The sequence below is a fragment of the Penicillium cinerascens genome (assembly GCF_028974065.1).
Source record: "Penicillium cinerascens strain IBT 15544 chromosome Unknown contig_24_segment0_segment0, whole genome shotgun sequence".
Taxonomy (NCBI): Eukaryota; Fungi; Ascomycota; class Eurotiomycetes; order Eurotiales; family Aspergillaceae; genus Penicillium; species Penicillium cinerascens.
The window spans coordinates 145,985-167,904 of record NW_026695290.1 but is presented as its reverse complement, the minus strand read 5'-3'; the positions used below and the strand labels follow the sequence as shown (position 1 = coordinate 167,904).

The following is a 21,920-nucleotide window of genomic DNA, read 5'->3' as shown; positions in this document are numbered from 1 at the left end:
TTTTTGAATTTTGACGTTCGAGAGACAAGACAGAGAACCGGCGTACTATCGGTTCGAGAGGCGACGCGCCGGGCTTTAGACTTTGCGGGACCCAATCGCGCCCTTCCCTCATCAACTTCACTTCCTCCACCATGGCCACTAGATCTACGAAGCAGAGCGGGCTGGCCTCGCTAGCCTGTACAGAGTGTCGCAAACAGCATCTCAAATGTGACGCACAGAAACCGTCTTGTTCTCGCTGCCTGCAGAATGCGTTTGTCTGCCAATATCTCCCTTCCCGACGCGGAGGCCGCAGGAAACCCCGGGATCTCAATCGCCGAACGGTTTTGTCTCACTCCAATGAGTTGAATGTCAGTACATACCAACCACCCGACAAACTGATGAGATGCATACCAACTATTTTCCAGGACTCTGTAATTTTGACCAACAATCACAGCTCCGTGCGGCCTCATACGCCTGACAGTACGTCAGCGCGACGGGAATCTGTTGCCGCGGGAATTTCTGCTGGGCAGGTACCCTGGCCCATGATTCCTCCGAGAAATGAATTGCATCAGGAGAGACTAGAGCCAGCTCGGGATCCCTGGTTTCATGATGATCGCTTCCTACGACTCTTTTATGAAAACTTCCATGTCGCCCATCCCATTCTGGTGCCTAGTGCCACATACCATGACCGACAGTACCCCGAATTCCTTCAACTCGTTGTTAACTTCGTCGGGTCTCACTATGTTCCGTCTAGTACCAGTCAGCAATATCGAGACAAGGTCAATGCAGAGTTGGCCTGCAATCCCGACCGATCGCCTTGCATGGTTCAGGCCTGGTTGATCTACTCAATTGCCATCTACGCCCGGGGTGAGCCACAGGAGGCACAAGATGCGTTTTCGCGCGCTGTTGAAATAGCTTTGGAGCTTGGTATGAACAAAGTGGAATTTGCCGCGTCTCTAAATCCTGAGACCTCCATTGAAGCCGAGAGCATGCGACGGACGTGGTGGGAGCTTTACATCACTGATGTTTTCATGGCAGCTCCATTCAAAGGCAGTGCCTTTCAATGCAGCACCATGGCTCCTGAAGTTGCATTGCCTTGTGAGGAGTCAGCATACACCGGAACTTGCGACATTCCTACACCTCGAAAGATGCTCGACTTCAAACGAAGGGTCTTTGCTTCAGAGGAGACGGTCTTTCCCTCATTCAGCTATCGTATTGAAGCGACAACGATATTGTGTCGGGCACTTGTCTTGAACAGGCTACGCGACTACCATCGAGATCATCTTCAGGCTGTGGAGAACGCGCTCGTCAGTTGGGTCAATCATTTACCATCGAAGAAACTGGACATCGTCGACTCCTATGGTAACATCGACGAAATGATGTTTCAAGCCCATATGACCATTTCATATGCCACCATGATATTGCATCTTCCACGGAGTGATCTTCAGTCTATCTTATCTCAAGCAGATGACCAGTTCTGGCCGGTCGCTTCGCGTCATCTAGCCTCAACCCTCAATCGTCCAATCCACAGCATCAAAGCAACAGAGGCCTCCAGACGAATATCCGATGCCATTTCACTCTGCCCGAATGTCCCTAAGCACACCCCCTTTGCTATTCCCGCATTAGCGCTCTGTGGCATGATTCAACTCGCCACGTCCATCAAGCATACCGAAGAATGTTTTGATCATCACTACAACCGGGTGACGCTCATACTCGGGTGTTTGAAAAGTACGAAACGAATTTGGGGTCTGGCAGACGCTGCTTTTAATAGTCTGCGAACCTCGGCAGGGGAAGCCCTGTCGGACTCGATGGAACGTTGGTGCACAGAACCCCTAAGAAAGCTATTCCCGACGGACTCCACGCCGAGTAGCACAGAGCGCACAAACCAGCCTACGCGGCCAACGTCGGCGATTTCAGATGCACAAGACATCCTGTTCCCGCCGATCGTACCCGGATTTGTTGATCCGACTTGCTACAACGACGCCTTCTTCACCTCTATTCCGGATTTCGATATAAGCTAACTGGGCTGATCCTATAAAGACCCAGACATCTAGATAGATGCACATGGGGCTAAAAGTCCGTCATTTGAGCTCTTCATATTCCAGGATCTGCAGGCCGATCTGGAACTCTCTCTATAGCTCTGCTTTCAATGCCCAGTGCCCTAATGTAATTGATTTCACAGTCTGCCCGATGGTGATTGCCTCGTTTGGCATTTTTCCAGTAATTACGTAGCTCAAACTTGGATCGATGTGCTATTCTTAGTGTGAAATAGTTCATCTCTGGCAATCTTTCAGATAACAGGGGCATCTGGCCTGCGCACGAGCACAATCAAATATCAACACCAGGTGTAAGTAGGAGTTGTGATTGGGCCGGGATCTCGCGTGTGCCGATCTTATCTTTCGGGGATCGAATTTATTTTGAGGGCCCGGTATCAATCGCCGATTGAACCACGACGTCAGTCCTCGTCGGGGACTGCCGCACAATTGCGATCTGGGACACGCTGGAATCCTTTATAACTCCTTAAATCAAATACTTTCTGCTCTACGTACAACTTTACCTCCATCCTGAATCATAACATTCCTCGCACACGAACACAAAATGTTTTCTTCTGTCCTTCCCAGTCCCGTCACCATCGATAAGGACTTAGCCCCTTCCTACCAACCATTCAAGGAGCGATACAATCTGGACGGTGTCATTCAAGACATCAAGCAGCATTTGGGACAGTCCGGCGGCATCTCATCCGAAGATGTTGACCCTGAGTATCTGATCTCGTTGTTGAAAAAATATACATCGGATCCCAGCGACTGGATCAGCTACTTCCATAACGACACGAGCAAAAACTATACTCGCAATGCGATCGAGAATATCAATCACAAGGCCAACATAGTGAGTTGAAAGAGTGTACCTTTTCCAGAGGGCTTAACTAACTTCTATAGCTTCTTCTGGTTTGGAACCCTGGAAAGGGTTCGCCCATCCACGACCACGCCGACGCCCACTGCATTATGAAGGTTCTAGCTGGACAATTGCACGAAACCGTCTACCATACCCCAGAAAACAAACCCGGGGAATCCAAGCCTTTGACAGTCAAGTCCTCCACGACCTTGGGAATGAATGAAGTGACCTACATCGCGGATGACATTGGCCTTCACCGGGTTCACAACCCCAGTAACAACCAGCTCGCTGTCTCTTTGCACCGTGAGTATCGCCTAGCCCCACCGCATTCTCAACAGAAACTAATGGTTCTTTTAGTGTATACCCCACCAAATGCAGCTGACTACGGCTACAATATTTTCGATGAAGCCACAGGATCTGCGAGCCATGTCTCCCAGGCTCACTCGGTCCCAAAGCCTCAATAAGGGTGGACTTTGATTTTTATGACGATACGTGGCTTGATTTTCCTCTGATTTTGTTATTTCATGGCTTGGACGTCGATTCAACCACCTCTTGGCGTACTTGCACGCGAGCCGTCCAGTTTTATTATACCCAGCGCCTATAAGGCTTGTTCATTTGGGAGCAGTTTTGAGCTGCTATGAGGCACAAATGAATACAGATAGCGATAGATAAATTGCACTTCACCATCCGTGGATGATCTTGGATATTGTTCACACAACTGCTGTTCACGTAAAAGTAGATATACATGTCTTGAGAACTTGACCGCCACCTCTAATGATAGGCTTGTTCACTCAATGTTTTTACCTGGTAAGGGCAAAAAAGAGAGCGGCTATTTACATCAGACCGCTTCTAGGCGAAAGCAGCCGAACTCACGTCAGTGTGCAGATGACCGTAGCAAGAAGAGCCCAATTGAGCGCGGTCGCCGACTGTCCTTATCGTCGCCATGAAGCCTGGCATTCGCCGATTGTAATTAAGCCAGCCATTCGTTCAGTACATGTGATCCCCTAGATAACAACGTATCCTCATCTCTGCTATGACGTCCTAAAAGTGTATCTGCTTCCTTGGCCCACTACCATACCTGACAGTGGTCACCGGAGCTTGAGTACAAGGGCTAGTACAGAGAATGCCTTGAAGGTTGAAATGAATGGACGCTCAAAAAGATCCCTTTCAATTTCAACCTAAGTTTCAAGACTTCCTGGTTCCCTCATAATTCAAGGAAGTTTCTCGCAGGTTATTTTCAAATCTGACGGATATTGGTTGTCATCTAGCGAGACTAAGCCTCTCCATTTAGGATGATCCGGCGGTAAATTCGTGAGAGGACAGCTGTGAAGCACTTACTTGTGCCATTCCAAACAGACATCGTCCTTAACATGGCTTCCTGGGTACCGGACTTCAGAAGCCATGCTCAATACCTATACTCCAACATTGAACAAAGCAGTCATTCCTTTACATTTGATACTTCGTTGATTGCATACTGCCGTATCACCAGGAGGCGGTGAGATGGACCCTTGGCGCTGATCGCCGCTCGAAGCGGAGGTCGATCATTCGTGTGCCGATGCGGCGAGCGACTTTGTGGGATTTTTCCTCTTTTTAGACTGATGGTTCATTAAACAATCTTTATCGCAACCACCAAACAGTTCATTGCCTCGGCTTCACGCGACTTGGGTGGAATCGAGGCTTGAGGCCCACGTCCCCGCGCCGAGCAACTCCGCACACGCTCGATGTCCCGATGAAGATAACAGGAACACAAAATGCCGAACGGGAAGAAAGGCCAGGCGCCGGCCAAGCCACGCAGAGATGTGTTGGCCTCATTGCGCATGGCGTCCATGGAGGAAATTTCCAAAGCTTCGCTTCCAGCAGGTGCGTCATCACAAGGCCTACAGACACGACAAATCCGCTGACAAGCTGTAGAGATCATGTCCTCGATCCTCGACTACCTCGGTCCCGTCGACCTCATCCATGCAGCCCGCTCCTGCAAACTCCTTCACGAGATGGCGTATGACGATACCCGGTGGGTGCAGCGACTGAAGCGAATTGGCTGCTGGGACGAATCGGACGCCCGAAAACACCTTGAGGAGACCTATGGAACTATTGCGGACGTAGATACTGTCAAGCAGCAAGAATTTGCAGACCAGGTGGATGGCACCGTTCCTATGATCACGGTCGACAAAGACGTCACAGCCGTTTCCGATGGCTTTGACAAAATCGACATGAGCAGCACTGCCCCTCCACCCAATCTGTTGGAAGACGCTGTCGACGACCCCGTGCTGGATGCCTTGAAGCAAGCTAGGTCCATCCGAGGTGAAGCACGCCAGGAGTATGGGAAGATCCATGCTGCGTTGGCACCCTTCTATGACAATATTGCCAGCAATGGGCCCTCGACCGAGAACCTTGTCTTCACCAAATATAAAGACCCGCAAGCACAGGCTCGGATTCTGTCGCAGCTATTGGATTTCTCAAAAAGCGACATGACTTCGGGATGGACCGAAAGAGTGGATCGTCTCGAACGCGCCACATCCATGTTCGAGACCGCCGCGTTGAATGAATTTCGAAACGCATATGAAAAGGACGACATTGATGGCACGATGCGCAAATACGCCCACACTTTGTGGACACTCAATGGCGGAAACTCTGCCGTGGATATCTTCATCCATCACAATCATTTGATAACGCGCAAGTCTGAACTGGGCAGCGTGGCTGATTGCATTGATAGTTCTGGCCACATAAAGACCCAGCACACACAGGCGTTCTTTACACGCTTGAGCGTGGGTTACAATGAGGAGGTGTCGATTATGAACCGCGTGTTTCCTTCGGCGTTGGATGTTGCGACTCCTTTCATGGAGAAGGTGGGACAAGATGTCCTCTATCCTTTTCTAACGCCCATCTTTGATGAGCTTCATCGCACGAACTTGGAGTCCTATCTCACGGCGATTTCTGTGACCTTTGTACAGTGCATGAACCTCTCAGAATCGTTGCTACCGATACGGAACTCGGGGGACAAATTCGACCAATATTTGGACTCAGTGGTATGCAAGATCTACGAGCCGCATCTTGACCTTTATCTGGCCGAGGAGCTCGATCATTTCCGCAAGAACTCCGAAGCCATCGTGTCTGAGTGGGATCGCCAGCTTTCTGAGCAGGCTGCTTCGAGAGAATCTTTCTTGATGTCCAATGTGAATCGACAGGCCGACAAGCGAGACTTCCTCACTTCGTTCAAGAAAGTGATCATGATGCCAGTGAATATTCTTCCTAGTTTCTCCGGTACAAAGGCCAGCGAAGAAGCCAAGTCGGGCTCCGAGGCAGATGGCAATCCTGTCGCACCCAAGAGCCCGAACCGGTTCTCCACCATTTCATCACCAACGACGCCAGCCATTGAAGAGGCCCCGACCACTGAACTCGCGGCCAAGGCAGCGATCATGAAAACGAAGATGGAAGGCATCAGATCCTTGTTCAGCATCGAGATTGCACTGGGTCTCGTTCACTCCGCCAAATCAAGCCTGGAGAGAGCTGCGCAGTTTGTTCGACTGGGCGGAGAGTTTGGACGAGCGGCAAAGCAGCAGTGCGAGGCGATCTTCGTTGCTCTTCTTCGTATCTTGGGTCACCGCCATGTGATTATTGGTTTCGACAAGGCTGTCGATCACCTATCGAACTACCGGCCGCGCGAACACGACGAGCGTGATTCAACGGGGGTTGAACCATTGGTGACTTTCTTGGAACTAGTCAACGTCGGTGATCTGATCTTGCAGATGGTAGATGTCTTCTATGAGCAGGAATTGATCGGCACGAGGCTGACCGATCGGAACGACTTTCTCGACCCGGCCGTGAAAGAAAAGAAGAAGTTCGAGCAGATGCTTGATGAGCGCGTGGCTGCCGGGTTGAACAAGGGTATTGATGTCCTCATGGAAGAAGTGGATTACATTCTCGCCACTCGACAGTTAGCTACGGATTTCAACCCTGGCGTCTCGTCGAATCCCCATCGACAGACCATGGACGTGGGTCTCAGTGAAGCCGCCACAGCAGTGGTGGATGTGGTGTCATCCCACACGCAGATGCTGGTAGGGAGCACCGACAAGAGCACACTGGATGTGTTCAATCAAGAGGTCGGACTCCGGCTGTTCACTGCCTTGTGCAAGCATCTCAAGCGACAGCGAATCAGTGTGGAAGGATCCCTGAAGCTGATCAGGTATGTAATTTCCGCAATGTTTCGGCGCAGGCTCTGCTAACTCCTTTTCTAGCGACATGAACCACTACTTCAAGTTCATACAGGCCCTAAGGAACCAAGAGCTCCTGCTATATTTCAAAGCCTTCCGCGAGCTCGCCCAGATCTACCTGATTGACCCGTCCGACGCCAAGGAACTGGCGACAATCATCGCCGACGCGGATCGGTTCCAGGGGATCTGGCGTGTGGAGGAAGTCTACGAGTTTGCAGAACGGCGAGCCGACTGGTTCCAAGTGAAGAGAGATGTTGAAAGAGCCATGTACGGCATTGGATGCAGCGTGATGTAAACAGATACCCCAGCTGTATAGCGAGTTGCTAGCATAGAAGTATAGTACTAGTCTTGGCATCTCACACCTACTCACCACCATATCATCACGAATTGACAATCTCTACTAAAGCTAAAATTAACAATTGTTCCGTATTAAAATTGTAGGGATCATTATGTTGTTCAAAGGGTCCCGGCTCATCCGCTGCGAGGTAGCATCTCTGCGCGGGTGACGTCAAAGCGGCTGTTGGAACATCGCGCTTCGTCTGAAACGACATCCAGACCCTCCGAGCCAACAAACCCTTCGTCCGCTTTCGGGCTCAAACAGCGCAGTATCGTACTCAATTTGCCGGGGTCTCAGGCACTGTGTTTCCCTGTGCTTCCCTCTGCTTCGTGGGGCTGAACCGAACCTGGCTTCGATCGATTGGATGTGACGCTGATACCTTCTCACTATACCGGACGTCATGTCTCCTGTATCTGGTTCCACTGGTTCTGGCCCGCCAAGTCAAAGAGGACCTCATATATGTTCCTGATGTTCCTGATGACACTCCCTGAAATGAAATTGTCTTCATCGGCGCGCGATCATCCCCGGTCCTGGCGCGTATTGCGGCGGCCTGACACAGCAGCAACAGCAGATGTGAAACTGGCTCTTCTTCAGAAACCGCACTATTACAACTTGGAGATTTTTGCAATGCAGTGATCGATCGCGGAGTCTCAATTTCCCAGATTTATAGGACGGAGGCCTACCGAGATGGTATAGACAATGTCGATCCCCTCCCACTATGCGTTACTCCTTTGGCTTCTCGTGTTTGCCATCAGCTTGATTACCGGTGTCAATACCGACAACGTTGTCTATGTGACCCGCACCGTGGACGCATCGACAATTGTTCAAGCGACGCCCACCGCGCCCAGTGCGGCCTCGTACACCTCGTTTGACGGTTTCAAGGAAGCAGTCTTGCAGACCAGCAATGAATATCGTCGCTCTCATGATGCAAACCCATTGGTCTGGAATGAAACTCTGGTGAAGTATGCGCAGGACTGGGCGGAGGCTTGTATATGGAAACACTCGGTAAGAAGTTCAGTTTCCGCAAGTGCAAGACGATTTTCTAACAGTATTATGTCCAGCACGGTCCCTATGGGGAAAATCTCGCCTTTGGTTACCCCAATGCCACTGCAGCTGTCGATGCGTGGGGCGATGAAGGGAGACTTTATAATTTCCAAAAGCCGACGGGCTTCACAGAGCAAACCGGTCACTTCACACAGCTGGTGTGGAAATCGACGACCGAAGTGGGATGCGCTGCGATCAACTGTGGATATACACACGATAAGACGCGGAGAGATGTTGACGATGAGAGCTACTTGAGCCCCAGAGCGGACGGCACCACGCGGGTGCAGGGCTGGTACGTGGTATGCGAGTACACCCCGGCTGGGAACGTGGTTGGCGAACACGACATGTACTTCAAGAAGAATGTCGTGCCGAAAAAATCGAGTCCATCTGCCAGTCAACCCAACGGAGGCGCAACGATGAACGGTGAAAGTGACTTCTCGCTGCGCATGATGTTGCTGGCTCTGGGAAGCGTGGCCGTTGGGATGTTGTATACATGAAAGTTTACTATAGAATGCAAAATACGTGAATGTCGACATCTGCTTGTTCGTAGGCATTTCTCATGCTTATCCACATGGCACATCAAGAGGTCGCACACAGCTCCATCTATCGGATTTTGGGAGGCCCCGATCCTCGGACCAAACAAACGGGGAAAAGCCGGGTCGAAGCGCAGAGGACGCCGGCAACAAAAAGGTGAAAAAGAACATTATATGCGACAGAGAAAAAAGAAATGGGTTCGTCAACCAATGACCTCCTCGGTCTCCTCGATGATTTCCTCCACGATCTCCTCCACCACCGTGTCGCCCTGCTCCTCGCCGCCGATCGGTGCGTCGAGGGCCAGCTTGCGCGAGTCGGCATCCTCGGGGAGTCCGAAGGCCTCCTTCTCCTCGGCCTGGAGCTCCATCTCGCGGCGCAGCCAGGCAACCCACTCGCTGAGCACCCGCTTGCGTGTCTCCACAACGGCGGTGTTGGCAATGTCCACGGCGTACTTGTCCTCCTCGTCGAACTCCTTGGAGTACTCGCGAAGGTTTTTGCGGACCTGCTTCTGCTCCTCCTTGCTGAGGAGGGTGGGTGGGCGCGGGCGCCAGGCGAACTGCTTGAACTTTTCGGTGGGGTTTTCGGAGAGGGTGTTGCCGGAGAAAGTGTGCATGTTCCAGCCGTTTTCCATCTAAAGTCTAGTTAGAATCTGTTCAAATAGAATCGGGTAAAAAGGGTCGCCTTACCGAGTGAGTCCACACACTGGCACTGCTGACCACGTAGCGACCGGTAGGGTCCCACTCAATGTCAGTCACACCGTAGTGCTCGACGGTCTTCATCAACTGAAGGTTGGCGGCCAGGTCCTTCTCAGCATCATTCTTCTCGCCCTCGAAGTCCATATCCCAGAAGTCAAGGTCGAAGTTGGACTGGGAGTGGACGGTGGCGACGACGACGAAACGGCCCTTGGGGGACCAGTAGATACCGTTGCTGGTCTTCTTCTCGACCGTCCGCACAAGCTTGAAGCTGCCGGCGGTGTTGCCCTTCTTCTCGGGGGCAAAGAACGAAACAGCGGTCTTGGGAGGAATGGCAGCGCCGGTGGGGTTCTCGCCAGTATTGATCAGAACGAAACGCGAACCGTTGGGCTCCCAGGCGAAGTTGATCACGGTGTCCTTGAGGCTGTCGACAACCTCCACGGGAACACCCTTCTCGCGCACACGGAAAATCTCCAGGTTGGTGGCCATAGACTTCTTGGATTTGGAGTGACGGTCGACCTTGACACAGACGTAGGTACCCTGGGATTGCCAGTGCAACTTGACATCGGAAACATTGAACAGGTTACGGGTACGGACAATCTCCTTGGAGGGAACGCTCATCATGGCGACACGAGCGGGGTTGCTGCCAATTTCGGGAGTCCAGAAGCAGAGCAACTGCTCGTATTGCTTGACACCGTCACGAGTGACGGTGGCGGGCGACCATTCGAAGTCGTTCACACCCTCGATCTTTACCGAGGTACGGCCCAGGAGGTTCATGTTGGGGAGCTCGTAGATGGAGATCGACTGACCCTGGAACATACGGGCCACGTACTTCTCGTCCGCAGACCACTTGAAAGCGGGCCACTGGACCTTCTTCTTAGGTTGAACGTCACCCTCGATGGCGGGGGGAGAGCAGCGAGGTCGTGGGAGACGAATGACCGAAGGGGCTTGCCGGTCTCAATATCCCAAACAATAATGTTCTTTCCATCCTCCTCGAAGGTCAGGATAGGCTGGCCTTCCTCGACCTGAATCGGGCGGGCCGACCATGTAGTCAAATAGCCCTCCAAGGGCGAGAACTCGATCAATGAAACGAATGGATGGGGGAATTGCTTTTGTTTTGAGAAGGAGGATCCACCCCAGAGCTGGACACCCTGGGGGTGGACGGAGGCAAGGAAGTTACCCTTGGGGGACCATTGGATGAAAAGTTGTGTCCAGTGGGCGCGGTCGACGACGTTCTCTGGCGGGTTGCCCTTGTTGTTCCAGAACACGCCCACCTTGTCGTTGCGGTAAAGGGCGAACTGATCACGGGCGCTGGCATCGCCCAACCACGAGCGCAGGTGCTCCTTCTCCTTGAATGGCTCGACCTGGGGCTCCTGGTATTCCTCCTCAATGCGGCCCTCGCGACCATAGCGCTCGATATCCATCAACTTGTTCACGGCGAGGGTGTGCTTCTTATCGAGAGGGACGCCGTGCAGCTGCTTGACGGCGGCGACGGCCTGTTCGGGGGTTTCGTACTCGACAAAGGCAAATCTGTAAAACCATCCACATCAGATCAGTTATCGCATCCACCACAGTATTCCGAGACCCATCACGCACCCTTCGGTCATGTCCTTGTCGTTCAGCGGCATAAAAACGGCATCTTCGGAGGTTTGACCGACGGAGGTCAGCTTCCTCAACAAGAACTTGACGAGTTTCTGTCGGCTATCCTTGGGGACGACGGGGAGGCCATCGATGACGACGAATGTGTCCAAGCCCTCCTCGAGTTTAACTTCGTATTGTTCCTTGAGATCTACCGGGGGACATTGTTAGAGAGGGGCACACGGCCGGGGCGAAAGATTCTGCACGCACCGGAGAAATCGACCTCCTCCTCCTCCTCTTCGTGGAGGTCCTGCTCGGTCAAAGTGTCGAAACTGGGCGCCATGATGGGGTAGCGAAAGGCGACAGCCGTGGAGCGGAGCAGATGTGCGGACTTTGAGGATTTTCCCACAAGAAACAAAAGTGGACGCCAAGCCGCTTTCTTTGTGCGCGCTGACTCAGCTTCCCGATGGATCACGTGCGCTTAATCATCAATTTCCCCGGCCTGCGCATCGCCGTTGCTTTCGGAGCTGCGGCGGGGTCTCTCTTTGTTGCTGCGTCTGCCGTCTTGTCCAAATCTCGCGATTGCGTCCCGGCTCTCATTTCCTCGGCTCCTCCCTCGTGTTGTGTCCTTGCGCCCCAGGTCCTCCCGCCCTGCACAACCCCCCAACCGCTCCTAAGCGCCAGTGCGACTATACCCACCTGACCTTAAGTACCGGGTTGCGCTGTCTACAACTAACGGCCAAAGTTGCCGGCGGGAGCTCCAGCGCAGGATCTTTAGCTTATCAACAGTGATAGCGAGCGGCTACGGAGGAAACAATCAGAATTGGCCGCAGACAAGATGTCGCGTGCGTTGCCCTCGGTGTTGCCCCGGCTGCAATTGCCGGAACCTCAGCGTGCGCAAGTGTGTCGCTAACTTGGTGCCATAGTTTCTCCAGAACTACGCGATCAATATGTCGAGATCATTGACTCGATTCTCGGAAAGAGTGATCTCAATACCATCTCCGAGAAGCGGATTCGCAAGGGTCTCCAGGAAGTCGTCGGTTATGATCTCACTCCGCAGAAGGTATGTCTGCTCTGGTCAGATCGCCTTCGTCGAGACCAGGAAGTGCAATAACTGCTTCGAGGAAGAATGCTTACAATTTCGATGGACAGGCTGCCGTCAAGCAGCTCATCATGGAACGATTCGATGTCTATGCGGAGAAGAACGGCGTTGGGTCTCCGGAAGAGACCACCGCCAGCAACGGCCACAAAGAAGGCGACTCCGCTTCTGCAGTCCCATCCCCACCCCCGTCCTCGTCCCCTGTGAAACGCGACGCCGATAGCGAGGAAGCATCGCCTGTTGACAGCGAGCCGCCCGCCAAGAAACACAAGCCGGATGCCGGGGCCAATGTCGACGCAGATGCCGACGTCGACGCCGATGCGCTCTATGCGGCGAAGTTGCAGGCCGAGGAGAATCTGCGCGCGCGGCCAACAAGAGGCGGAGGCACTCGTCGCGCAGCTCCATCTAAGAAGAAAAGCAAAGCCAAGACTTCAAAGCGGGTCAAGGCGGACGACGACTCGGACATCGAGTCTGGCTCGGACACAAACAAAAAGAAGGAGGTCAACCGAACTGGCGGGTTCCATGTAAGAGGCATTACTCGGGTTGATTGTAATATGGCTTTTAACATTGCTTGCAGAAACCCCTCAACCTCTCTCCGCCTCTGTCCGCGTTGCTAGGTGGAGAAGTGACGGTAAGCTCCTCTCGCTTTGCGCTCAAGTCCGTCTGGCTAACTCTTAGACTAGCTTTCGCGGCCTCAAACGGTGAAGAAGGTCTGGGAGTATATCCGGGAGAATGAACTTCAGGATCCCAGTGACCGACGCCAGATCCGATGCGACGACGCCATGCGCGCCGTCTTCAAGCAGGATCGAGTGCACATGTTCACCATGACCAAAATCCTGAACCAGAACTTGTACAGCCCGGATGAATAGCTTTGGTTGGGATCATGGTCTGTTTTTTTCCCCCAGTGCCAATGCTCCCAGATGGGTAGTTCATCGGCCCTAACGACTCTCGTTTTTTTTTCTGTCATTTGGATTTTGCGATGCATGGGGATGCTGGCGTGAACCCCCTTTTTAGGGCTGTTGTTTCTCTGGCGCTTTTGCTCTTTTCCCAAGTTATTGATATTGCCCTCCAGCGGGAGTTGGTGAAGCACTCGAATAGTGATCATTGTCGAATTCTATCAATTGCATCTATGGTTGAATAGTTGAAGGCCGCGTAAAGGTAAATTTGTATGTTTGTAGACCATCCCGCCTTGCGTTTGCCAGGCAAATAGTGGTTTGTTAAAATTGTCTGATCGATCCCAGTGAATGTAGGTAAGCTGTATGTAAAGTCTTCTTAAGCCAACCACATTATAATATGATTTCTTCGTTCTGACATCTGGATCTTCAGAAACCAAGCCCGCAGCTCCGCTCAGTCAGCGGGCCGAGATCTTTTTCTCTCCCACCCCACACACAATTTCGAGCTCTGCAGCTGTCGGCGATAATTGACCCGTGAACCTTAACTGCAGCGCTGATCTTCAACTCCCCCGTCTGCGCCATGGCTGACAACGCGCCTCCAGCACCCGGGTCCTCAGGCCAGGGCCGTGGTGGTCGCCGCCGAGGCCGTGGAGGGGCACCCCCCTCCGGCCGTGCAGACGCCCATCAAAACTCCGGGGACGGCGCAAACAGAGGAGGCAGGTCTCGTGGTCGTGGAGGCAAAAACTCTGGTGGACGCGACAAACAACAGAATGCTGACGGTGCTCGCAACGATTCGGAGCCCTCCACGACTGCGACGGTAGGCTCCAGGCAGGTTGCCGCTGCCACGGACGATGCGGATGACGGAGAAGTCTGCTTTATTTGCGCCTCCAAGGTGGAACACACCTCGGTCTCTCCCTGCAATCACCGGACGTGTCATATTTGTGCTCTCCGCCTTCGGGCGCTGTACAAGAGCAAGGGTTGTGCTCATTGTCGTGTAAGTTTGCCTCCTGGTTGGCCCGCGATCGGCCCTCGGCTTTATGGATTTTCATGGAAAAAACTAACTTATACGGGTGTCCAGACCGAGTCTGCCTTCGTGATATTTACCGACGATCCCGTGCGACGCTTTGAGGATTTCCAGAAAAAGGACTTTGCTCGGACCGACGAAAACCTGGGCATCCAATATGAGAAGGATGAGATCTTCGAGGACACTGTCCTGTTGCTTCGGTATAATTGCCCCGATGAGGACTGCGATGTAGCTTGCTTAGGTTGGCCGGACTTGCATCGTCATGTGAAAAGCAAGCATGGGAAGGTGATGTGGTATGTACCTGCATATCTACACCACTAAGCGACGACTAATCGGCTAAAATTTTTAAACTAGTGACCTTTGTACACGGAACAAAAAGGTCTTTACCCATGAGCATACCCTCTTCACGCACGCCGAATTACGAAAGCACGAAAAGTATGGCGATGACCAACCTGGTGCCATCAATCAGAGCGGTTTCAAAGGACATCCCGAATGCGGTTTCTGTCGGCAACGGTTCTATGGTGATGATGAGCTATATACCCATTGTCGTGAGAAGCACGAACGCTGCCATATCTGTGACCGCCGTTCCAACAATCGTGAGCAACAGTACTACGTTGATTACTCGGCCCTTGAAAGTCATTTCCAGAAAGACCACTTCCTCTGTCTTGATCAAGAGTGTCTGGACAAGAAGTTTGTGGTGTTCGAGACCCAAATGGACCTGAAGGGTCATCAGCTGGAAGAGCATCCCAACGGCACATCCAAAGATATCCGAAGAGACGCCCGGCTGGTGGATCTTAGGGAGTTTGATAACATGCGGAGCCCATATCAACAACAGCAACGACAACGTCGTGGCGCTGGTCGAGGCCGTGATCCCAATGCTGAACCATTACCACCATCTAGCGCTCAACCTTTGCGGCGAGACCAACTTGCCTACCAGCGACAAATGGCCATCCAAAGCTCCCAGTCGGTCACTCAGCGTAGCTTTGGTGGAGCGCTATCTCGCGATGAGACGCAGTCCGTCCAAGCCCCGGCCCGATCAGCCGCTGCCACTCCAATCCAGTCTAGATCGCGAACACCACAGCCGCCCACCGAGGGACTCAACGGTCTCAGCCTTGCTGCCAGTTCACAACCACTTGGTCCGGAAGATCAAGCTCGTCGGCTACGACACACAGCTGTTGTTGAGCGGGCATCGAATCTCCTGCGCAATGATGCTACCAAGTTGACGGAATTCCGCAACAGAGTCTCCAGCTATCGCACATCGTCCATCTCGGCCACCGAGCTCATTGACGCTTTCTTCTCTCTGTTCGATACATCCAGTTCCGAGCTCGGTAAGCTCATCAAGGAGCTGGCGGAGATCTATGAGGACAACTCCAAGCGCATTAACTTGCTCCAGGCCTGGAATGACTGGCGCGCCATTAACGAGGACTACCCTGCACTGCCAGGCCCTGGCGGTCTCTTGCCAGGCATGTCACCTGGCACCGTCAACACCGGCGGCAGCCGTGTCTTGCGCTTGAAATCATCCACTGCTCAATCCTCTCGTTCCGCCGTTGGCAGAAGCGGCGCCCTCTCATCCTCAGCTTCATCTTCATCATCAAATCCCTTCCCGCCTCTCTCCGCCGCTGCCGGTTCCTCTCGCCGTACCGGTGGTCAGTCTGCTACACCCTGGGCCGCAGCCGCCCCGCCACCATCATTTTCACGCCCGTCAATCAACATTGCCCCTAGCCGGCCCTCGGCTGCGACACCCTCTAGCTCCGTTCGCTCGGCTGCAAGCGGTGGTGATGCATTTCCTGCCTTGCCTGCGGCTCCTAAGCCGAACGTTATGATGGCCGGCAAGACCCGCGGCTATGTTCGATGGGAGGACCGGCGCGGACCGGCGCCAGATGCCTGGGGATCCAACCCTTCCTCTGGCATTGCCTCTCCCGCTGAACCGGCTGACTTCGATGATCTCGGCGAGGGCAAGAAAGGCAAGAAGAATAAGAAGGGGAAGCAGACGCTTTTCCACTTTGGTTAAGTGGTCAATGTCCCATCTACTTGTCAGATACCATGTTTTCAGCGTTTGATAGATGAATGAGTTAATGTGAGCTATTATCTATCTTTTTTTGTTTTCTCTTTGAGTTCTGTCTCGAATTAAATATGCCGTGTTTAACGAGATATTAACTACTCTGAGAGGTGGAGGGGTAAAGGTATACTCGACTCTGCTGCTCATCGCCAAGAGGCCATGGAATTATGGGTACAGGCCATATAGATGCTAAAACCATGGAAGAATTATTTGGTTTGCAGCCACGGAAAGTCAAACCAGTACAACAATGTCAGTGTCAGCAGTCTCTGATGCGAAGTCGGATTCAATCGAGATAGGTTCGGAGCCAGTCCCCACTTTCGCTGCGGAACGTTTCGAGCCTTCCCTTATGCTCGATGAACGATGACAAGAGTCGAGAACTGGGCTACTATGAATTGAGGTTTGATGCTCAGCGGGTTCACTGAGGCTGTCGCTAGTCGAATCCATTTCCTGATCCATGGCTGCCATTTTCATCGTGAAATCGTTTTGCAATTCAAGCAGCCAGCGGCGGAGAGATTCGTCATCCATGGTGCTGTCTCGAGCGATAAAAAGTTGTTCGCGGAGCGAAAGAAGAAGCTTTCGCTTCCGTGCGATTGTAACCACACGCGACGAACTATTTCGGCGCTGAGCAAAGCCGTCCAATGTCTCTGAGACTCGTTTCGCAACTTCCAGAACAGCAGGGGGGAGGTCGACTAGCTGGGCGAGAACGAGACCATATCGTCGGTCTGGAACTGGACCCTCGGCAATTTGGTATAACATGGTCATTTTGCTCGCACCGGCTGTAATATCTGCAGCAAGGTGAAGATTCGTCACGCCATTTCGATCAGACAAAATACGTGCCAGGTCATGAAAGTGTGTGACAAACCATACCAGAGCGTTGCTGGCAAGAAGAGCTTCTGCCAATGCAACCGCTATTGCGAGGCCATCTGTTGTGCTCGTACCTCGACCGATCTCATCAACGAGTACCATCGCCCGAGGTTGGACGTGGCGCAGGATAAATGCCATCTCGCGCATTTCCGCTGCGAAAGTGGATACATTGGCATCCAGGTCGTCGGTTGTCGCCATACGTGCGAACAGTTGGTGTACAACGGGGAAAGAGGCATATTGAGCTGGTATAAAGCAGCCAATCTGTGCCATGACGGTCATGAGTGCCATTGAGCGGATATACGTCGACTTGCCACTCATGTTGCAGCCAGTAATAACTTGGAACCGTGTTTGAGGTGTGGCATAGGCGTCGTTTGGTACGAACTTGCTGCTGTGGATTCGCTCTCGGATTGGGTGGCGGCCGGCTTTGATCGCCAGTGTGGCCGTCAGCTCCGGACGAATGTAATCATAGCTGGTAGCCAGCTGGGCGAAGGCTGTCAGCATGTCTAACATCCCAATGGCTTCACTGACTCGAAATAGTCCTGAAACCTGCGCGCACACATCTCGGATCAGTTCCTGGACAGTTTGGTCGCTCATGCTTATCACTTCGGTGTGTGCATCGGTGATTTTCTGGTTCAATTTGACGAGATCTAGCGTTTGACATTCGACGCGACTCCTCTTACGGAACACATTGATGAAAACATCAGGCAGTGACTCCGCATCTGAAATGGAAATACAGATGTAGTATTGACGAGCTGTGTCATATTTGAGATCCAAGGCCATTTCGCAGGTTTCTGAAATACTTTAGTAGCCAGTTCTAATGATCTAGGCGGCTGCATACCTGCTAGCTTGTCCACAAGCTCTGAAGCATCCGCATTGGCCTCCTTGTACGTCTGTCTGGCCACATCGAGGAGACTGTTAACCCCAGCCTGTAGTACGTAAGAAAGTAGAGAGGAGAATGGTTAAAAAGGTACGAGACCCACCTTGACACAGTACACTCGCTGGTTCCGAAGATCTAATGGTTTGCTCTGGTAGGTGATGTGCTCGTTCAACGTTGCATTGATGAGCTGCTCGACAGCACGATATCCTGCGGGACAACATAGCTAGAGCAAGTCAGTCAAATGGCAATTCAAGCAGCTCGACTGCAGTACCTCGCGGATTGTCGAGATTAAATCACTTTGTGCAGCCCCCAGGGCTTGGTAAATTTTCTTGATTCCAGACACAAATGTTTTCAGCATGATGACATTGTTAACCGATTGCTCGATATATTGGACCGTTCGGTTAGTGGGGACAAGAATGATCTTCCAAGTCAGCCCGATTTCTATATGCCGGAGAGAGAGGAAAGTGCTTTACCGAGGTCAAGACTCTATCGGCGTCGACGAAGCCTTTCAATGCTTGGCGGACAGAAACAAACATATCCTCTTTGGAAGACAAGTCTTCAACGGCGTTGTACCTTGCTGTTAGCTTCACTCTTTCAGTGGACGGCTGCAGGATGTTTGCCCGCAACAACCTGGCCCCCATGGGTGTTAAGGTTTCGTTGAGCAGCCCATACAGGCTATCCTTTGACTTCGTATTGTGCAAGTTCTGGATGAGTTCAAGGGATATGATAGTCGCTAGGTCGATGGTCATGGACCCTTGTGACGGCTCGAGTCTGATCCGCAGGGAGTGGGAGGAAAAAGCGCATTGGAGCTCCAGCTCAACATACCTCAGCACCTGTTACTCAATTATTCCACGTCCGATGGCTTCGACGAGCAAACACATACCGCAGCGAAGCAACATGCCACAAAGAAGTTCCCTCCCAGTGTCACCTTGAGAGAGTCAAGCTCGTCAGGGAAAGCCAATCGTTCCAGATACTCATGGCCCATCTTGTCAGACCAATACTTGCGATCCAGAAAGGTGAATATCGGGCCTGGTATGTTCTCTTGAATGATGTAGCGCAGCTTGGATTCCTTGACGGTATTCATGAATAGAATTTCACTAGGCTCGAAGACACCGATCTTGGTGACTGTCTTCACATAAGTCTGGCTATCGCAGATTTGGGACAGGACCACCTCCGCTGTGGCGAGGTTGACAAAGGCCAAGCCAACAATGGACGAGACGCCACGAGACTCGCTGATGGCACAGACGATGTCTTGTCCAGCGACACTGGTAGCCGTGGTGGTTGGCCGACCCGTTGGCGGGTACCTGCTGCTGATCCTTGACGTCAAGGGGACAAACGAGTCATCCGTTGCTCGCGAAGTGATGGACATTTTGGTTGTGATGATGGTAGATAGGTCAAAGTGGGCAACAAGGAAGAGATGGCCGCGGGTCCCTCTGACCTGCTTCTTCCTCCCAAACAAACCAGTTTTTGCTGAAATTTCACTAATGTCACAATTGGTAGCATTTAATTAAAAACTCGACCAAACATGCAGCGATGTAATATCGGGTCTTTGGTGGAATTATAGCACACCTTACATCTATCTCCGCGTCAGTCCCAATCCAATTGGAATTGTACCGTACTAGGATATGAGCTGGGACATCGTAGTGATAGACATTGGAATGTCTGAATGTATTTCCGGGTTCTCTAGACAGGTAAGATTTGTTATTTCGAGCAATATGAAATCACACAAAACGATTTTCTGTATGCACTTTGCTCTGGTGATATATACTCCCCTATGGCACGCTGCCAATTGCTAAATCACATCGTTCATCAGGACCTCGGGAGCATCGGGGTAAAGAAGCATATTGACAATTCTATAACATCGGAAATGCTAGAAAACATGTTAAAAAGTATGTTCTCAAATAGTGGATCTGCCTTGACCACCTTGTATTTGCACGGAGTGACGTTTGGTACCCCCGCGATAAGCTCTGATAAGCCGTCAAAATTTCTTCCTCCTCCAACTCCCCCAGCAACATGTCGACCCTCGTTCCCCCGCCTAGCAAGCGCCAGAAGGTCGCTGCGGCCGAAAAGGCTAGGGAGCAGCAGGAGATCCAGAGTATTCCCACCGATCTCGGCAGCGTCCGCGTCCAATTCTTCGACCAGGCCACCGGCAATGCTACCGGACCTGCGGTCTCCGTCCCAGTGGCCGATGCCAACACCAAGAACCTGGAGACCCTCTTGAATACGTTACAAGGAAATGTAAGTACCGGAAGGAACCATTCGAGGGTGTGGCGCAAGATCTCGATTAACAAATTACTTCATACAGGACGACGATGACCGTGTTCCGTACCGCTTCACCTACCAATCCGACAAGGGCGATCAGACAATCGACATTCTTGCGGACCTGTACCACTCGCTTCTCCAACCAGGGATCAAGACCACCGAGGATACTGTTTCCCTATTTTTCACGCCGCAGGCGGTGTTCCGAGTCAAGGCGGTTTCGCGCTGCGCGGCCTCCATTGCGGGACACGGCGAGGCTATCCTCGCCACGTCTTTCTCCCCCATTAACTCGTCTACGATGGTGTCTGGAAGCGGTGATTCCACAGCACGTGTATGGGACTGCGACACGGGTACGCCGTTGCATACATTGAAGGGACACACCAGCTGGGTGCTAGCGGTGGCCTACTCGCCCAACGGAGCGATGATTGCCACCGGTAGTATGGATAATTCGGTGCGAGTGTGGGATGCGAAGAAGGGAGCTGCGCTCGGAGGTCCCCTCAAGGGCCATGCGAAGTGGATTACCAATCTGGCTTGGGAGCCATACCATCTCCAGGAGCCCGGGTGCCCCCGCATCGCTTCCTCGTCCAAGGACTCGACCGTCCGGGTGTGGGATGTGGCATCGAAGCGGATCGAACATGTTCTCACTGGACACAAGGGATCGGTAACGTGTGTGAAATGGGGTGGCACGGGCCAGATTTATACGGCGTCGCATGACAAGACCATTAAGATCTGGAACCCGAAAGATGGCACACTCATCCAGACTCTCGCATCGCATGCTCACCGTGTCAACCACCTCGCTTTGTCCACGGACTTTGCTCTGCGTACTGCCTACCACGACCACACCGGCAAGGTCCCTTCGACTGACGCCGAAAAGGTGGCTGCCGCCCGGAAACGGTACGAACAGGCAGCGACCGTGAACAACAAGATTGTTGAGCGGCTCGTGTCTGCCAGTGATGACTTCACCATGTATCTGTGGGAGCCGTCGAGCTCTAACAAGCCCGTAGCCCGACTACTGGGCCATCAGAAGGAGGTCAACCACGTCACATTCTCACCGGACATGGCATACATTGCGTCCGCCGGTTTCGACAACCACGTCAAGTTGTGGAATGGACGTGACGGGAAGTGAGTTTAATATTCTGCTGTTCTTGATTGCATTGATTGACTAATCACGTTCCAGGTTCATCACGACCTTCCGCGGCCACGTCGGCGCCGTCTACCAGTGCTGCTTCTCCGCCGACTCGCGGCTGCTAGTCTCGTCCTCCAAGGATACCACTCTGAAGGTCTGGGACGTGCGTACGGGCAAGCTGTCGACGGATCTGCCGGGCCACAAAGATGAGGTGTTTGCCGTAGACTGGAGTCCCGACGGACAGAAGGTCGGCAGCGGAGGCAAGGACAAGGCGATTCGGATCTGGCGGAACTAAAAAGTCTATATAGAATGATACCCATTGCCTGTACTCTGCATGAGCCCTGGACATTTTATTTTTATTTTTATTTTTATTTTTATTCTTTTATGAGATAGAAATGATAGAAGCAAATTATTAATTCTTGCTACTGGTTCACTATGCACTCGTATGGATA

The 21,920-nt window shown here is 52.4% G+C and overlaps 9 protein-coding genes across 9 annotated transcripts; 7 read left to right on the top strand and 2 right to left on the bottom strand.

Annotated features, from left to right (window-relative positions):
• Positions 1-521: 521 nt before the first annotated feature.
• N7498_003134 (fungal specific transcription factor domain-containing protein) lies at positions 522-2,000 on the top strand (the record flags this gene model as incomplete). The annotated part of the gene is made up of 1 exon (XM_058450196.1): positions 522-2,000. One exon carries the CDS (start codon positions 522-524, stop codon positions 1,998-2,000), a length of 1,479 nt encoding a protein of 492 aa, XP_058309658.1.
• A 577-nt stretch (positions 2,001-2,577) lies between these two features.
• On the top strand, positions 2,578-3,335 carry N7498_003133 (uncharacterized protein; the record flags this gene model as incomplete). The annotated part of the gene is made up of 3 exons (XM_058450195.1): positions 2,578-2,865; positions 2,916-3,174; positions 3,229-3,335. The coding sequence occupies 3 exons, from the start codon at positions 2,578-2,580 to the stop codon at positions 3,333-3,335; spliced, it is 654 nt and encodes a 217-aa protein (XP_058309657.1).
• A 1,287-nt stretch (positions 3,336-4,622) lies between these two features.
• On the top strand, positions 4,623-7,377 carry N7498_003132 (exocyst complex component Sec10 family protein; the record flags this gene model as incomplete). The annotated part of the gene is made up of 3 exons (XM_058450194.1): positions 4,623-4,731; positions 4,783-7,054; positions 7,107-7,377. The coding sequence occupies 3 exons, from the start codon at positions 4,623-4,625 to the stop codon at positions 7,375-7,377; spliced, it is 2,652 nt and encodes an 883-aa protein (XP_058309656.1).
• A 741-nt stretch (positions 7,378-8,118) lies between these two features.
• N7498_003131 (putative extracellular SCP domain protein Pry1) lies at positions 8,119-8,960 on the top strand (the record flags this gene model as incomplete). Its single annotated transcript, XM_058450193.1, has 2 exons — positions 8,119-8,424; positions 8,469-8,960. 2 exons carry the CDS (start codon positions 8,119-8,121, stop codon positions 8,958-8,960), a joined length of 798 nt encoding a protein of 265 aa, XP_058309655.1.
• Positions 8,961-8,983: 23 nt separating this feature from the next.
• On the bottom strand, positions 8,984-11,670 carry EifCb (translation initiation factor eIF3 core subunit b). Its single transcript, XM_058450192.1, is given in 5 exon segments — positions 8,984-9,628; positions 9,684-10,499; positions 10,511-11,219; positions 11,286-11,478; positions 11,538-11,670. 5 exon segments carry the CDS (start codon positions 11,608-11,610, stop codon positions 9,200-9,202), a joined length of 2,220 nt encoding a protein of 739 aa, XP_058309654.1. The 5' UTR covers positions 11,611-11,670; the 3' UTR covers positions 8,984-9,199.
• Positions 11,671-12,105: 435 nt separating this feature from the next.
• On the top strand, positions 12,106-13,235 carry N7498_003129 (SWIB/MDM2 domain protein; the record flags this gene model as incomplete). Its single annotated transcript, XM_058450191.1, has 5 exons — positions 12,106-12,112; positions 12,194-12,330; positions 12,420-12,890; positions 12,944-12,997; positions 13,050-13,235. 5 exons carry the CDS (start codon positions 12,106-12,108, stop codon positions 13,233-13,235), a joined length of 855 nt encoding a protein of 284 aa, XP_058309653.1.
• Positions 13,236-13,839: 604 nt separating this feature from the next.
• N7498_003128 (E3 ubiquitin-protein ligase HEL2) lies at positions 13,840-16,294 on the top strand (the record flags this gene model as incomplete). Its single annotated transcript, XM_058450190.1, has 3 exons — positions 13,840-14,253; positions 14,338-14,576; positions 14,638-16,294. 3 exons carry the CDS (start codon positions 13,840-13,842, stop codon positions 16,292-16,294), a joined length of 2,310 nt encoding a protein of 769 aa, XP_058309652.1.
• A 279-nt stretch (positions 16,295-16,573) lies between these two features.
• Positions 16,574-19,452, bottom strand: N7498_003127 (MutS family protein MSH4; the record flags this gene model as incomplete). Its single annotated transcript, XM_058450189.1, has 6 exons — positions 16,574-17,997; positions 18,045-18,132; positions 18,187-18,306; positions 18,355-18,504; positions 18,557-18,916; positions 18,967-19,452. 6 exons carry the CDS (start codon positions 19,450-19,452, stop codon positions 16,574-16,576), a joined length of 2,628 nt encoding a protein of 875 aa, XP_058309651.1.
• A 644-nt stretch (positions 19,453-20,096) lies between these two features.
• N7498_003126 (Ribosome assembly protein 4) lies at positions 20,097-21,763 on the top strand (the record flags this gene model as incomplete). The annotated part of the gene is made up of 3 exons (XM_058450188.1): positions 20,097-20,321; positions 20,389-21,464; positions 21,520-21,763. 3 exons carry the CDS (start codon positions 20,097-20,099, stop codon positions 21,761-21,763), a joined length of 1,545 nt encoding a protein of 514 aa, XP_058309650.1.
• Between the last annotated feature and the right edge of the window lie 157 nt (positions 21,764-21,920).